This window comes from Podarcis muralis, chromosome 7 (genome assembly GCF_964188315.1).
Source record: "Podarcis muralis chromosome 7, rPodMur119.hap1.1, whole genome shotgun sequence".
Classification (NCBI taxonomy): Eukaryota; Metazoa; Chordata; class Lepidosauria; order Squamata; family Lacertidae; genus Podarcis; species Podarcis muralis.
The window spans coordinates 88,639,901-88,654,915 of NC_135661.1; the positions used below are offsets into that span (position 1 = coordinate 88,639,901).

The 15,015-nt window shown below is 51.1% G+C and overlaps 1 protein-coding gene across 1 annotated transcript in view; it reads right to left on the bottom strand.

Moving 5' to 3' along the window:
- Window positions 1-8,986: 8,986 nt before the first annotated feature.
- The window catches only part of GPR4 (G protein-coupled receptor 4), a 39,953-nt gene continuing 33,924 nt past the window's right edge, over window positions 8,987-15,015 (bottom strand). Inside the window, exon 2 of the mRNA XM_028741902.2 lies at window positions 8,987-10,461. Coding sequence (XP_028597735.1) covers window positions 9,122-10,216 — 1,095 coding nt within the window. The 5' untranslated portion in view covers window positions 10,217-10,461 and the 3' untranslated portion in view covers window positions 8,987-9,121. The remainder of the gene's footprint in view (window positions 10,462-15,015) is intronic.

Consider the following 15,015-nt stretch of genomic DNA (forward strand, 5'->3'; position numbering starts at 1 on the left):
CAATTTCTGTTCTTCGTCTGCAAAACGGCCTGCCTTTAGGAACATTTAGGCAAACGTAGCCGGTCGAGCTTTTCAATTTCTCTCTCCTGTCAGTGCTCATGTGTCACTCTTCCCTTTTTTCTATATCTGTGGCGCACTGCTGCCCTCCAATGCTGGCCGTCATCCGCCTCAGCCAATCACGGCTCGCTCCGCCCTCTCCCCCTCCCTCCCGGGTTTTTGGCGGGAAATCTCTCCCGCTGCCACGCGGAGGCCACGTGCCAGGAGGCTCCTCCCCTTTCTCGCCCCCAGGAAGGCGGTGCAGAGACCCAGGGGCGCATTGCTACCTTCCTGTTCTGGGAAACCCCCTCCCTGACGCTCCTCCTCCTCCTCCTACCTATGTGGGGAAACCAGCCAGATGGGCAGGGTATAAATAATATCATCATTATTATTATTATGTCAGCAATTCAACAAGTGAAGCTGGCATGAAGTTGCTTTCTAGTGAAGAGCTTCCCCTGTTCACCTCAAAGGCTAAGGGGCAAAGGCCTGCAGCACCTGCAAGTCCAGGGTTGTAAAGACTGCGGAGAGAATAATTGGGTGCACTCTTCCCACCTTGGATCAAATCTACGCTTCCAGGTGCCATAAAAAAGCTGCAGAGATAGCGCAGGATAGTGCGCACCCCGGAAATGATCTCTTTCAGCTTCTGCCTTCTGGAAGAAGGTTGTTGTTGTTGTTGTTTAGTGGTGTCCGCCTCTTCGTGACCCCCTGGACCAGAGCACGCCAGGCACTCCTGTCTTCCACTGCCTCCCACAGTTTAGTCAAACTCATGCTGGTAGCTTCGAGAACACTGTCCCACCATCTCGTCTTCTGTCGTCCCCTTCTCCTTGTGCCCTCCATCTTTCCCAACATCAGGGTCTTTTCCAGGGAGTCTTCTCTTCTCATGAGGTGGCCAAAGTCTTGGAGCCTCAGCTTCAGGATCTGTCCTTCCAGTGAGCACTCAGGGCTGATTTCCTTCAGAATTGAGAGGTTTGATCTTGCAGTCCATGGGACTCTCAAGAGTCTCCTCCAGCACCAGAATTCAAAAGCATCCATTCTTTGGCGATCAGCCTTCTTTATGGTCCAGCTCTCACTTCCATACATCACTACTGGGAAAACCATAGCTTGAACTAGACGGACCTTTCTGGAAGAAGGTACAGGGTTAAAAAGACTAGGACTAGCTGCCTGAGAAACAGTTTTTATCCAAATGTGATTTTGGTTATAAACGCAGTGTAAGTTGTACTCTCTGGGAGAGTACATTGTATTTACGGTAATTATGGGGGAGTTTTTAGGGGGTTAACCAGGCTGGGATAGCAGCTTTTGAATGTCTGATGTGGTTTTTTCCAATTTTGTTGTTCTGTGTGGGACAATGACAATAAAGATTATCGTATCGTAAAAAAAAAAGTCACCTTGGCCCCACTCCCCAATTTCATTCAGCGTTGCGTAGAGTCGCCGGGTCTAATGGTGCAAAACGATGGAACCTGTGAAGAACCTTCCTCTCTGGGAGAGCTGAGCAGCCATTAGCCTTCCTGACAAGACGCCTCGATTTCTCACCTCTTTGAGATCTCTTGACCTTATTATGGGAGGGCTGCAGCCAGACTAACCCAGCCGAGGGTTTCTGGGAGCTGGTTTACTGAGTTAAATGTGAGGTCCCAAGTCCAAGCACCGTTTGCAACAGAAGCCTCCTGATAACCTCAGGTGCACCTCTTGGGTCCTGTAGCGTTGCAGGTCCAGCAGAGAGCAAAGACTTTGGCCGGGCTTGGTATGTATCTAGCGATATCTGTGTTCCGAATCAAAAGTCCCTGCAACTGTGTTTCTAAATAGTCTGGCGTTTGATCCCTGGGATGGTATACTTGATCCCTTGGTAGCTGAGGGAAAATTTAAGGAATGTCTGAATAGGTCTTCGTCATATTTTCATAGACTCAAAGATTTTGTCGAGTTCGAAGGGGCCATGAGGGTCATCTAGTTTAGGGTCATGCAGGTTTCTTTTGCCCAGTGTGCTGCTCAAACCTGCAGCCCTGAGATTCATAGTCTCGTGGTCTACCAACTGAGCCATCCCAGGTCATCTGATTATGCTAAGTTTTTTACTTCGGCCTTTGCTTTCGCAATTTTTAAGTTTAGTACATTTTTGTAGTTAATTTCATTAATTTCATACTGTAAATAGACCCTTTTTGTGTGCGTGTGACTTCTGTCAATGCAGTGTGCCTGTGATATATGCGATAACCTTAACCCTGTGTCTCTGAGTTTTGGGCTGAATAAGGATGCGGGTGGTGCTGTGGTCTAAACCACAGAGCCTAGGACTTGCCGATCAGAAGGTCGGCGGTTCGAATCCAGGCGACGGGGTGAGCTCCCGTTGCTCGGTCCCTGCTCCTGCCAACCTAGCAGTTCGAAAGCACGTCAAAGCGCAAGTAGATAAATAGGTACTGCTCCGGCGGGAAGGTAAACGGCGTTTCCGTGCTCTGCTCTGGTTCGCCAGAAGCGGCTTAGTCATGCTGGCCACATGACCAGGAAGCTGTCTGCGGACAAATACCAGCTCCCTCGGCCTATAGAGCGAGATGAGCGCCGCAACCCCAGAGTCGTCCGCGACTGGACCTGACGGTTAGGAGTATCTTTACCTAACTAATGTGTTTACAAAATCAGTGAAGTGCTAATGAAGGGAGACGAGACAGTTTAATACATTTAAATTAGGGGACTTGAGTGTCCCACTTGTGGGTTTTCCATTGAGGCATCTGGCTGGCTACTGTGAGAACAGGATAATTTTTTCTTTTTTTTCTTATTATGTTTTTACTGAAATTTTATTGGTGTTAGCCACCCTGAGCCCAGCTCTGGCCGGGGAGGGCGGGGTATAAATAAAATTTATTATTATTATTATTATTATTATTATTATTATTATTATTATTAAGATGGGCCATTGGCTTGATTCAGCAGCCAGGCTCTTCTTAGGTCATTGTGACCCTAAGCATGCTAAGAGATTTACGAAGAGGAATGAAACTTTCATAATCCTCCCCTGAATAAGTTAGATCCTCCTTGGCTCCTCAGTTGCTGTGAGGGGGTTTGCTGTGTTTTGCCTGCCCAGGCGACTGACCCCAAGCTCGTTCCTTCCCGCAGGGTCACCCGGACCGTGTGAACACAAGAATTAAAGGACTTTCCTGCTGTTTGGCCTGCCTCAGATGCTGCCTTCTTGGCTCATCCTTCTCGTTAGAGCAGAACGGGGTTTTCGGAGAGAGAAACTGAGGCATGGAACCAAGGGCAGGACCAGGGAGCTGCCCCCAAGAGGTCAGTACCATAACAGCCCAGCCAGGGTCTCTGGGCACAACCGAATTGCCTTCAGGTTGTGCCCAGGGGTAGTCTTGGCGCACTGTATTGATTAAGCAATAGCGGGGAAGGAATGGAAAGGAGAGTTTGGAACCCAAGCCCCAGTGGGAAACCAGAGGGTCTGTCGTTTCCTTTCCCCGCCTGCACACATGGGAACCGTGTCCTTTCCTGGCCCCAGAGATCCGGCATGCGTCCCAGCAGCTCGAGCGGGAAAGGGATCAAGAGATTTAGGCCGAGCGAGAGGAAACTAAATAAACAGGAGCAGTGAAAGCATCCCACTCTGGAATCCACTCTCAAAAAGTCCAAAAAAGACTTGAGGAACTGTTCTCGCTGGGGCTGCAAATCTCTCAGAAGAAGAAGTTGATAATCATCATCATCATTACATTTACATTCTGCCTTTCCCCAGGAGTTTAAGTGGGTGTGCGTGGTTCTTCCCCTCCCGTTACCCTGCGAGGGAGGTTAGGCTGAGACACAGTGACACACGACCAGTGAGCTTTGTGGCTGAGTGGGGATATGAACCCCAGTTTCTCCCGCTTGGACTACTGCAATGCGCTCTACATGGGGCTGCCTTTGAAGGTGACCCGGAAACTACAACTAATCCAGAATGCGGCAGCTAGACTGGTGACTGGGAGCGGCCGCCGAGACCACATAACACCAGTCTTGAAAGACCTACATTGGCTCCCAGTACGTTTCCGAGCACAATTCAAAGTGTTGGTGCTGACCTTGAAAGCCCTAAACGGCCTCAAAGGCCCAGTAGACCTGAAGGAGCGTCTCCACCCCCATCGTTCAGCCTGGATGCTGAGGTCCATCTCCGAGGGCCTTCCGGCAGTTCCCTCACTGCAAGAAGCAAAGCTACAGGGAACCAGGCAGAGGGCCTTCTCGGTGGTGGCGCCCGCCCTGCGGAACGCCCTCCCACCAGATGTCAAAGAGATAAACAACTACCTGACATTTAGAAGACATCTGAAGGCAGCCCTGTTCAGGGAAGATTTTAATGTGTGACATTTTGATGTATTTTTAATCTTAGTTGGAAGCCGCCCAGAGTGGCTGGAGAGACCCAGCCAGATGGGCGTGGTACAAATAATATATTATTATTATTATTATTATTATTATTATTATTATTATTATTATTATTATTATTTCTCCCAGGTCCTAGGCCAGCACTCTAACCTCACCACCACACGGGCTGGCTTGTGGCAATGGGCCAGCCCCATCCCTCACTCCTTGCCCATGTGGGCATACTTTGATCAGTTATAGAATCCCAGAACTGTAGAGCAGGAAGGGACCCCGAGGGTCATCTAGACCAACCCCGTGCAACGCAGCAATCAGCGCTAAAGAATCCCTGGCAGATGGCCACCCGGCCTCTGTTGAAAAACCTCCAACAAAGGGGAGCCCACCGAGGCTGCCTGTCCTACTGTTTGGTCTCAGCCTGCTGGAATTGTCGGGAGGTCCGTGGGTATTTCCACTCGCTTTCACCTTTGGCCTCTTCCTGTTTATTCCCAGAAAGGCCACTGACTCAGCAGCCCTCGCCTCTTGTTAAACCCTGAGATTAGGCTGCTCCCATCTTGGGACGTCACAGATGACCCTCTCTTTTCTTCTCCATGCATTCCTGGAACATGGAGTGAGTCATCAGTGGGGCAGTCTTAGGCTCCAAGAGCCATCGCTGGAGGTAGAGGTTAATCCCAGGAGGTGTGGGAATTTCTGAAAGCATTCAGCGCAGCATACCATGTTTGGTTTTATCCCAAGCCAAGAGGCAGCCAGGAGCAGAGGGTGGTGGATAAAGTAGCTGTTTATTGCAGGATCGCTGGCCCTGTGTGGAAATGCGGCTACTCCTGGGGTTAAGCCTGGCTGGCAGGCGGGGATTCCTGAGCTGCTATGAGCAAAGTAAAAATTATTCTTACGTGCAGGGAATTTCCCTTGGCAGGGGGGTGCGGGAAGGCACTTCCTACGCAGAACTTTTCATTGAGGGGAAACTCTTTAGAGGAACGGCAAGGAAGAGGCGACAGGGCATAAGCTTATAAAATTAACGCATGGCTGCATGGATAAATAAAAGTTTCTCTCCTGCTCCCATAACTCTAGAACTTAAATTATTATACAGTGGTACCTTGGTTTTGGGACGCGGGTGGCGCTGTGGTCTAAACCACTGAGCCTCTTGGGCTTGCCGATCAGAAGGTCGGCGGTTCCAATCCCTGCGACGGGGTGAGCTCCCGTTGCTCGGTCCCTGCTCCTGCCCACCTAGCAGTTCGAAAGCACGTCAAAGTGCAAGTAGATAAATAGGTACCACTCCGGCGGGAAGGTAAATGGCATTTCCATGCGCTGCTCTGGTTTGCCAGCAGCGTCTTAGTGCTGCTGGCCACATGACCCGGAAGCTGTACGCCGGCTCACTTGACCAGTAAAGCGAGATGAGCGCCGCAACCCCAGAGTCGGTCACGACTGGGCCTAACAGTCAGGGGTCCCTTTACCTTACTTTGGTTTAAGAACAGCTTAGTTTATGAACAACCTGGATTAAGAATGCTGCAAACCCAGAAGGAGGTGTTTTGGTGTGTGAACTTTGCCTTGGAAGCCGAACATGTTCCACTTCCTCTCAAGTGTGTTCCATTTGTAAATTGAGTCCCCCACTGCTATGGGAAAGCACGCCTTGGTGTAAGAACACTTTGGTTTAAGAACGGACTTCCGGAACGGATTGAATTTGTAAACCAAGGTACCACTGTACAACACAGTCTCAACAGAGGAAATAACATAGCATTAAGTTTATGGTGTCCTGGAGGTTGTAAGGCTGATGGGAGAGCTTTACTTTTCCTTTATGTACGGAAAGAAGGGAGACCAGGTTTTGTCAAAGGTGTTTTCCATCACAACCCCTTTTGCAATTTTTCCAAGCCCAGTCAGTCATTCTGAACCAGCTATATCCCAAATATTATTCCACCACATCTCAAGAGGTATCTCCGCCTGGGATTTCCAGTGATACGCTATCACTAGACTTGCGGCTATGGTTTTCCCAGTAGTGATGTATGGAAGTTAGAGCTGGACCATAAAGAAGGCTGATCGCCGAAGAATGGATGCTTTTGAATTCTGGTGCTGGAGGAGACTCTTGAGAGTCCCATGGACTGCAAGAAGATCAAACCTATCCATTCTGAAGGAAATCAGCCCTGAGTGCTCAGTGGAAGGACAGATCCTGAAGCTGAGGCTCCAGTACTTTGGCCACCTCATGAGAAGAGAAGACTCCCTGGAAAAGACCCTGTTGTTGGGAAAGATGGAGGGCACAAGGAGAAGGGGACAACAGAGGACGAGATGGTGGGACAGTGTTCTCGAAGCTACCAGCCTGAGTTTGCCCAAACTGCGGGAGGCAGTGGAAGACAGGAATGCCTGGCGTGCTCTGGTCCAGGAGGTCACGAAGAGTCGGACACGACTAAACAACTAAACAACAACAGACTTGTGGCTACCAGTACAAAAAGAATTAAACCTTCTTAATGCCATAACTGTGGCTCTCTAGAGGAGTTGCTCTCCCCCTATTCCATATTTATAATCTCCGACGCTGTTTGACAGCCACATCTCACCCCTGAGAATATAGGCCACCTTCACACTCTTCCTTAAAAGGGCCTGATTTCAAAGTACAATAGGAACCCAGAAAGAGTGTCAGCTTTCTCATGCAACCTTGGATATTGGCAATCAGCCTCCCTTCGGGGAATAACAAGAGCGCCTGAGGACAGCCTGGGGGTCTCTTCTCCCAATGTGGGAGCCACAGCCAGCTCCCAGGCACCTGAGGGGGCATAGCAGTCGAGCCAAGCCCCAGCCTCAGCCCCTCTCAGTTATTTCAGAATCAACCCGCTGCTCAGATAGCTCCGAGATGCGCCCAGTTCTAAATCCCGGCCTGTGCTGAAACACAGAGCGGGTGGACTTTGGCTGATTGCATGGTCCCCAAGGAGCTTTCTCTGCTCATTAGTATCCGTAAACGCCAGGCCTTTGGCCTCTTCTTGTAATTTGGAGATGGGAAACCGGGAGGGGGAAGAATGAAGTGACATGTGTGTTTTGCTTGGGTCTCTGGTGCCGCAAAAGGATCCCATGGGCCGTTTCCTCCTACTGTTTTGTTTAACTACTCCCCTCCATTTCCATCTTTGTCTCTGCCCACCCCTGACTCAAGTGCCTTTGCAAAGAACAAACGGGACAGGATTTCATGGTGGCTTCCAGCCTGCCATTCCAGGGGCATCGAGGCAGCCCAGCGACCAGTTACGGCTCGCACCTTCCAAGAACTTTCGAGGTATTTTGCAATCCCCCCAAATACCCGTGGGTATTTTGGAGTTCTTTGCAAGCCCTGCAAATATACTTGCATGCTCTCTAAAGAACGGCAGGGGTGTCTTCCGGTCCTTAAGCCATCTTATAATATGAAACCGTGAGCCAAAAGGGATAGGGAAGGAATGTGCTGAAGTGCGTTCTCACAGGTGCCCTAATGGGAAACCTTCAAGCAGGATTCGAACACAGGAGCAGCTCTCCCCTCGTGTGGTGTTCAGAAGCGTTGCTGGCTCCCGTGTCCTAAAACATCCTTTCGAATCTTACCTTAGGCAAGCTGCTGCTTCTCAGCCTCAGCACACCTGCCATCACCCACCTGCGCCTTCAATGCTCACTTTTCTTACAGGGTTGTTGTGCTAGGGCCACCAAGCAGGGCGGTGCTCTGAATTCTCCAGCAAAGCACTACGCAGGCGCTAGGTATTGGTAATAGAATCGCAGAGTTGGAAGGGACCCCACGGGTCACCTAGCCCAGAGTTTCCCAACCTTGGGTCTCCCGCTGTTTTTGGACTACAACTCCCATCATCCCTAGCTAGAAGGACCAGTGGTCAGGGATGATGGGAACTGTAGTCCAAAAACAGCCAGAGAAATTGGGAAATAATGGTCCAGCCCAGGCACCCCCAACCTTTGGCCCTCCAGATGTTTTGAGACTACAATTCCCATCATCCCTGACCACTCCCATCATCCCTGACTACTGCAATGCGCTCTATGTGAGGCTACCTTTGAAGGTGACCTGGAAACTGCAACTAATCCAGAATGTGGCAGCTAGACTGGGGACTGGGAGTGGCTGCTGGGACCATATCACACCGGTCCTGAGAGATCTGCATTGGCTTCCAGTCCGTTTCTGGGCACAATTCAAAGGGTTGGTGCTGACCTTTAAAGCCCTAAACAGCCTCAAAGGCCCAGTATACCTGAAGGAGCGTCTCCACTCCCATTGTTCTGCCCGGACACTGAGGTCCAGCTCCGAGGGCCTTCTGGCGGTTCCCTCATTGCGAGAAGCAAAGCTACAGGGAACCAGGCAGAGGGCCTTCTTAGTAGTGGCACCCGCCCTGTGGAACACCCTCCCTTCAGATGTGAAGGAAATAAGCAGTTATCTTCTCTGTAAAAGACACCTGAAGGCAGCCCTGTTTAGGGAAGTTTTTAATATTTAATGCTGTATTGTTTTTAACACTCGATTGGAAGCCGCCCAGAGTGGCTGGGGAAAGTCAATCAGATGGGCGGGGTATAAATATATGATGATGATGATGGTTACTGGTCCTGCTAGCTAAGGATCATGGGAGTTGTAGGCCATAACATCTTGAGGGCCGCAGGTTGGGGATGCCTGGTCTAGGCCAACCCCCTGCAATGCATCTCGCAGCGTGGGCAGAAATGTGCTGGCACGTTTTAAGTTATTATAATAATAATATTATCATTTTATTGTTAGGTCCGATAGTATATCCGTCGGCCACCTGCCCCGGCAAGTTGCCAGCGGGGCCTCTGCGTCGTCTGGACGCTGCGTGGACGCAGCTCCGAGCGTTCAGCGTTCGAAAGTCAGTATCTTCATCTGGAGCTCCTCGTCCCCCGCGGCCCCCTGCGAGGGGGGCATGGGGAGCGCCAGCGGCTGCCGGCAGAAGCTGCTCTTCTTGGAGGAGAGAGGGGTGTCGAGGGTGAGGGAGGCGTTGGCCATCTCTCGGGGCTTGGAGCTGGCCAGGAAGCGCAGCAAGGTGGAGAGGGCCTTGGCCACGTCGCCCCGGGCCCCTTCGTTGGCGAAGCAGTACAGGATGGGGTCGGCCACGCAGTTGAGGCTGGTGAAAGCCAGCGCCGTGTGGTAGGCCACGAAGACCGTCTCCTCGAAGCCGCAGTCGCAGGGCTTGCTCAGGTGCACGGCGCTGCGCGAGAGGAGGAGGAGGTGGTACGGGGCGAAGCAGAAGAGCAGGATGACGATGAGGCTGAGCGAGAGGCGCTTGATCTTGGCCTTCTCTTGCCTTTCGGTGGAGATATTCCCCCGAACGGCGCGCAGGATCCCCCTGTAGGAGAAAAGCATCAGCGTCCACGGGAAGAGGAACCCGATGAAGACCCGGTAGAGGTTCATCCACGCCACCCACTCCTCCATGGGGTACTTCTCGAAGCAGAAGGTGTGGTTGTAGCGGTCGTGGAAGAGCTCGTTGTGGAACAGCGGCGCCGAGTTGGCCCCAATCTCGATGGCCCACACCGTGGCGCTGACGGCCACGGCCGTCTTGACCCTGCGGAAGCGGGCGAAGCGGAGAGGGTGCGCCACGGCCAGGTAGCGGTCGACCGAGATGCAGCACAGGAAGGCGATGCTGATGTAGATGTTGGTGTAGAAGATGAAGCCGAAGACCTTGCAGGACTGCTGCCCGTGGATCCAGTTGTCGTGGTGCAGGAAGTAGTCGATCCACAGCGGCAGCGTGGCGATGTAGAGCAGGTCGGCCACGGAGAGGTTCATCAGGTAGACGCCCAGCTCGTTCTTCTGGCGCACCTGCAGGTAGGCGGCCCACAGGGCCAGGCAGTTGGTGGGCAGGCCCACCGTGATGACGGCGATGTACAGCGCCGGAGGGAAGAGGTGGTCGATCTTGGAGTCCACGTGGCAACTCACCAGCGTCGCGTTGCACATCCTCAAGGAAGCGGGCTGCGGACAGCCCGGGCGGCGCTGGGTCCCCGGCTCAGGACAGGGGTCTGCGGGGCCAGGAGCAGGACGTCCGCAGGGCCGGGCTGGCCATCGCGAGGAGGTTCCTGGAATCTGTGCGCAGCAAGGCCCCCATGGGATGGAGCTGGGTGCTGCCTTCTGCTGTGGTGGCACCTAATCAGCTGGGCTGGTGCAAGGGACGCTTCTCAGAGGTGCTTCCTGGCCTTGTGGACCTGGGGAAAGAGGACGGCAATAATAATAATAATAATAATAATAATAATATATTATTTATACCCCGCCCATCTGGCTGGGTTCCCCCACCCACTCTGGGCGGCTTCCAACAGAACACTAAAATACAATAACCTATTAAACATTAAAAGCTTCCCTAATCAGGTCTGCCTTCAGAGGTCTTCTAAAAGTCTGGTAGCTGTTTATCTCTTTGACATCTGGTGGGAGGGCGTTCCACAGAGCGGGTGCCACTACTGCGAAGGCCCTCTGCCTGGTTCCCTGCAACTTGGCTTCTTGTAGGGAATTCTCTCTCTCCCTCTCAGTCGCTGGAGTTGGACAGATCAGGAGCAATTCCAGGCGTGGTTGGTTTGGTTGGAATCCAAACATTTCATTGTTTTCACTAATTTATACAAGAAGCAGCAATCGATATTCAGCCACCCTCCCCATAAGCACCAAATGTCTATTTAATTACATTTGACACTTAAGTCATTTCGCTTTGCAAGCAAAGGCATCGTGCCATAAGCTGCCATGTGTCCTCAGAGACCTGTGAGCACATTCGATCGGCGTCGTACAACGATGCCCGGTTGACGGAGAAGCTGTGGTTTTCTTCTCTGCTCAACTCTCTCGCACCTGGGTTTGTCCATAAATATTAAGATCCGGATTGAGGTGTGCATTTAGTGTGGTTTAGGAAGCGGAGCAAACCTCTCTGGATTTTCTGTGCCCCTGATAAGATCTGGTTCATGGGACACTGCCTTTTAACAGGGCACAGCGGCAGAACAAGTAGCTCTCAGACCAGGGAGAATTAATCGATGCAAAGTACAGTCAGAATATGGATTGTGTGAAAGTATGGGTGAGCTCCATGGATGGGATCATAGGAATGGCATCTTATCACCGTTTTTTTCGCTCTATAAGACGCACCTAGTTTTTGGAGGAGGAAAACAAGGAAAAAAATATTCTGAATCTCAGAAGCCAGAACAGCAAGAGGGATCGCTGCGCAGTGAAAGCAGCAATCCCTCTTGCTGTTCTGGCTTCTGTGATAGCTGCGCAGCCTGCATTCGCTCCATAAGACGCACACACATTTCCCCTTACTTTTAAGGAGGGAAAAAGTGAGTCTTATATAGCAAAAAATATGGTAAATTTCCTTTAGCATCACTTGGCGGCAGAGATACCTGGGATATTTGCTGCCATAGGGTGACAAGTCCAGACCTCATTCTTTCCACAGTTAAGTTCTCCCATGAGATAACAAAATGAAATAATAATAATAATAATAATAATAATAATAATAATAATAATAATAATAATTATTTGTACACCGCCCTATAGGTAAAAAAGGTAAAGGACCCCTGGACGGTTAAGTCCAGTCAAAGGCGACTATGGGGTTGCGGCGCTCATCTTGCTTTCAGGCCGAGGGAGCCGGCATTTGTCCACAGACAGCTTTCCGGGTCATGTGGCCAACAGGACTAAACCGCTTCTGGCGCAACAGGACACCGTGACGAAAACCACAGCACACGGAAACGCTGTTTACCTTCCCGCCAAAGTGGTGCCTATTTATCTACTTGCACTTTGAGGTGCTATCGAACTGCTAGGTTGGCAGGAGCTGGGACAGAGCAACGGGAGCTCACCCTGTCGTGGGGATTCGAACTGCCGACCTTCTGATCAGCAAGTCCTAGGCTCAGTTGTTTAGACCACAGCGCCACCCCCGTCCCTACCACCCTATAACCACAGATCTCTGGGCAGTTACAACATAAAATAACAATATAGTAACACAAAGTACATAATTAAAAACAAAAGCAACCCAATAACTTTCCCTCCCCAACCCATTTTTAAATGGTGCATTTTAAAACGAATGACAGCTTGGGGGAACACAACTGTTCTCAGGGGAAAAAAAACCAACGCATGGGATTTGGTACTGGGTGCGAAATTCAGCCGCCCAAGAATTTCTGCATCCTTTTATCAAAGAACCAGTGTGGTGAGAGTATTGGGCCAGGGCCTGGGAGAGCCCAGGGTTCAAATCCCCACTCGGCCATGACTTCCACTAGGTTCATCACTGCCGCTCTCAGCCTGACCTACCTCACAGGGTTGTTGTTGAGAGTAAAACAAGGAGATCTTGAGCTCCTAGGAAGGAAGAAGCTGGGATATAAATGCAATGCATAAACGAAGGCAGCAAGTTTCTAGCCCTCAGGCTTGTAAAGATTTGGTTCAGAGAGGTGCTGCCTGGTGAAATCCCAGAAACGCAGAAATTAAGAAGTCTCTCAGGGGACGGGGCTCCTGTGCTTTCCGGAGGTCCTTAGGGAGACGGATCAGGGAGACGGACACCTGCTTTGCCAGAGACAAGACTGGGCTAGAGTAGCCTAATCTGCTGAAAGGGAACTTCTGATCTTCCTCCCCCCGCTGCAAGGGGGCAAAACCAGAACAGACTATGCAAACAGGAATGATTTATACAGGCTGCAGACCTCAGCGTTTTGGGGGGACCTAGCCTTTTGTTTACCACTTCGCATCTTTTCTGTATTTTTAGCACCGGGTGCACGTGGTCCGGTTTATCGGGACAATTCATGGAGTGGAATGTGGCAGAAAAAGTGGAACAGAGTTGTCGGCGGGAGGGCAAGAGGTAGGCCCTTAGTTAGTGGCTGGCGGCAGGTGGGTTTTGACAGGGCTGTTGCTGTGCTCCCCCCCCCCTGGCGGTATTAACACAGAGGCAGTGTGGTGCAGCGGTTAGAGTGTGGGGCCAAGACTTGGGGACCAGGCTTCGAATCCCCACTTGGCCTAATAATAATAATAATAATAATAATAATAATAATAATAATAATTTATTATTTATACCCCACCCATCTGGCTGAGTTTCCCCAGCCACTCTGGACAGCTCCCAATCAAATGTTAAAAACAGTACAGCATTAAATATTAAAAACTTCCCTAAACAGGACTGCCTTCAGATGTCTTTTAAAGATAGGATAGCTGCTTATTTCCTTCACATCTGAAGGGAGGGCGTTCCACAGGGCGGGTGCCACCACCGAGAAGGCCCTCTGCCTGGTTCCCTGTACCCTCACTTCTCGCAATGAGGGAACCACCATGGAGAACCCTGGGTGGTGGCCTTGGGTTCCTGCCACTCAGCCACACCTCCCTGGCAGGGTTGTTGTGTTATTAAACAAGGAGTGTGCGGGGCGGGAGGGGAACCGTGAGCTTCCTGGAGAAAAGGGTGCTATTAATAATAATAATAAATTTTATTTATACCCTGTCCTTCCCGGCCAGAGGTGGGCTCAGGGCAGTTAACACCAATTAAATCACAGTAAAAACATAATGGGGGGGGACCAAATAAAAATACAGGTTAAAATGCCATTTAAAATGCAGCCTCATTTTAAAAGTAGCCAATAGATCAAGAGGGACGCGGGTGGCGCTGTGGGTAAAACCTCAGTGCCTAGGACTTGCCGGTCGCATGGTCGGCGGTTCGAATCCCCGCAGCGGGGTGCGCTCCCGTCGTTCGGTCCCAGCGCCTGCCAACCTAGCAGTTCGAAAGCACCCCCGGGTGCAAGTAGATAAATAGGGACCACTTACCAGCGGGAAGGTAAACGGTGTTTCCGTGTGCTGCGCTGGCTCGCCAGATGCAGCTTGTCACGCTGGCCACGTGACCCAGAAGTGTCTGCGGACAGCGCTGGCTCCCGGCCTATAGAGTGAGATGAGCGCACAACCCTAGAGTCTGGCAAGACTGGCCCGTACGGGCAGGGGTACCTTTACCTTTACCTTTAATAGATCAAGACCGTAAGGGGAGGGAAACATAAGGGTCAGACTTATGAGTCCAAACCAAAGGCCTGGTGGAACAGCTCTGTCTTGCAGACCCTGCAGAAAGATGTCAATTCCCGCAGGGCCCTAGTCTCTTGTGACAGAGCATTCCACCAAGTTGGGGCCAGTACTGAAAAGGCCCTGGCCCTAGTTGAGGCCAGCCTAACCACCTTGCAACTTGGGACCTTCAAAATGTTGTCATCTGTGGACCATTTGCGGAGGCTATGACATTTTTGCTATGGCATAAATTTCCCTAAGCCACAGAAGGCTCCTCCCAGGATAGCTAGCTAGAGCCTGGCGCTGATAACGCCGAGGTTGCAGGTTCGATCCCCATATGAGACAGCTTCATATTCCTGCATTGCAGGGGGTTGGACTAGATGATCCTTGGGTTCCTTCCCAACTCTGCAATTCTGTGATTCTTTTAAGGAATCCCAAGTCTCTTTTCCTTGTTTTTGCTGGAAACTGCTAACTCACAGATAGTACTTTCCGACATTAAGAGCTGCTCAACTGTGGAACAGGCTGCCTTGGAAGGCAGTGGGCTCTCCTCCATCTCTCGCCCTGATCTGGCCACAGTGATCCACGCGACGGTCACCTTGATTATCAGGCTTGATTATTGTAACTTGCTCTACGCGGGGCTGCCCTTGAAGCCGACCCAGAAACTCCAGCGGGTGCAGATTGCCGCAGCAAGACTCCTTACGGGGTCCTTGTCGCGGGATCATATTCATCCAGTTCTATACCAGCTGCACTGGCTCCCGATGGAGTACAGGGTCAGGTTTAAGGTGCTG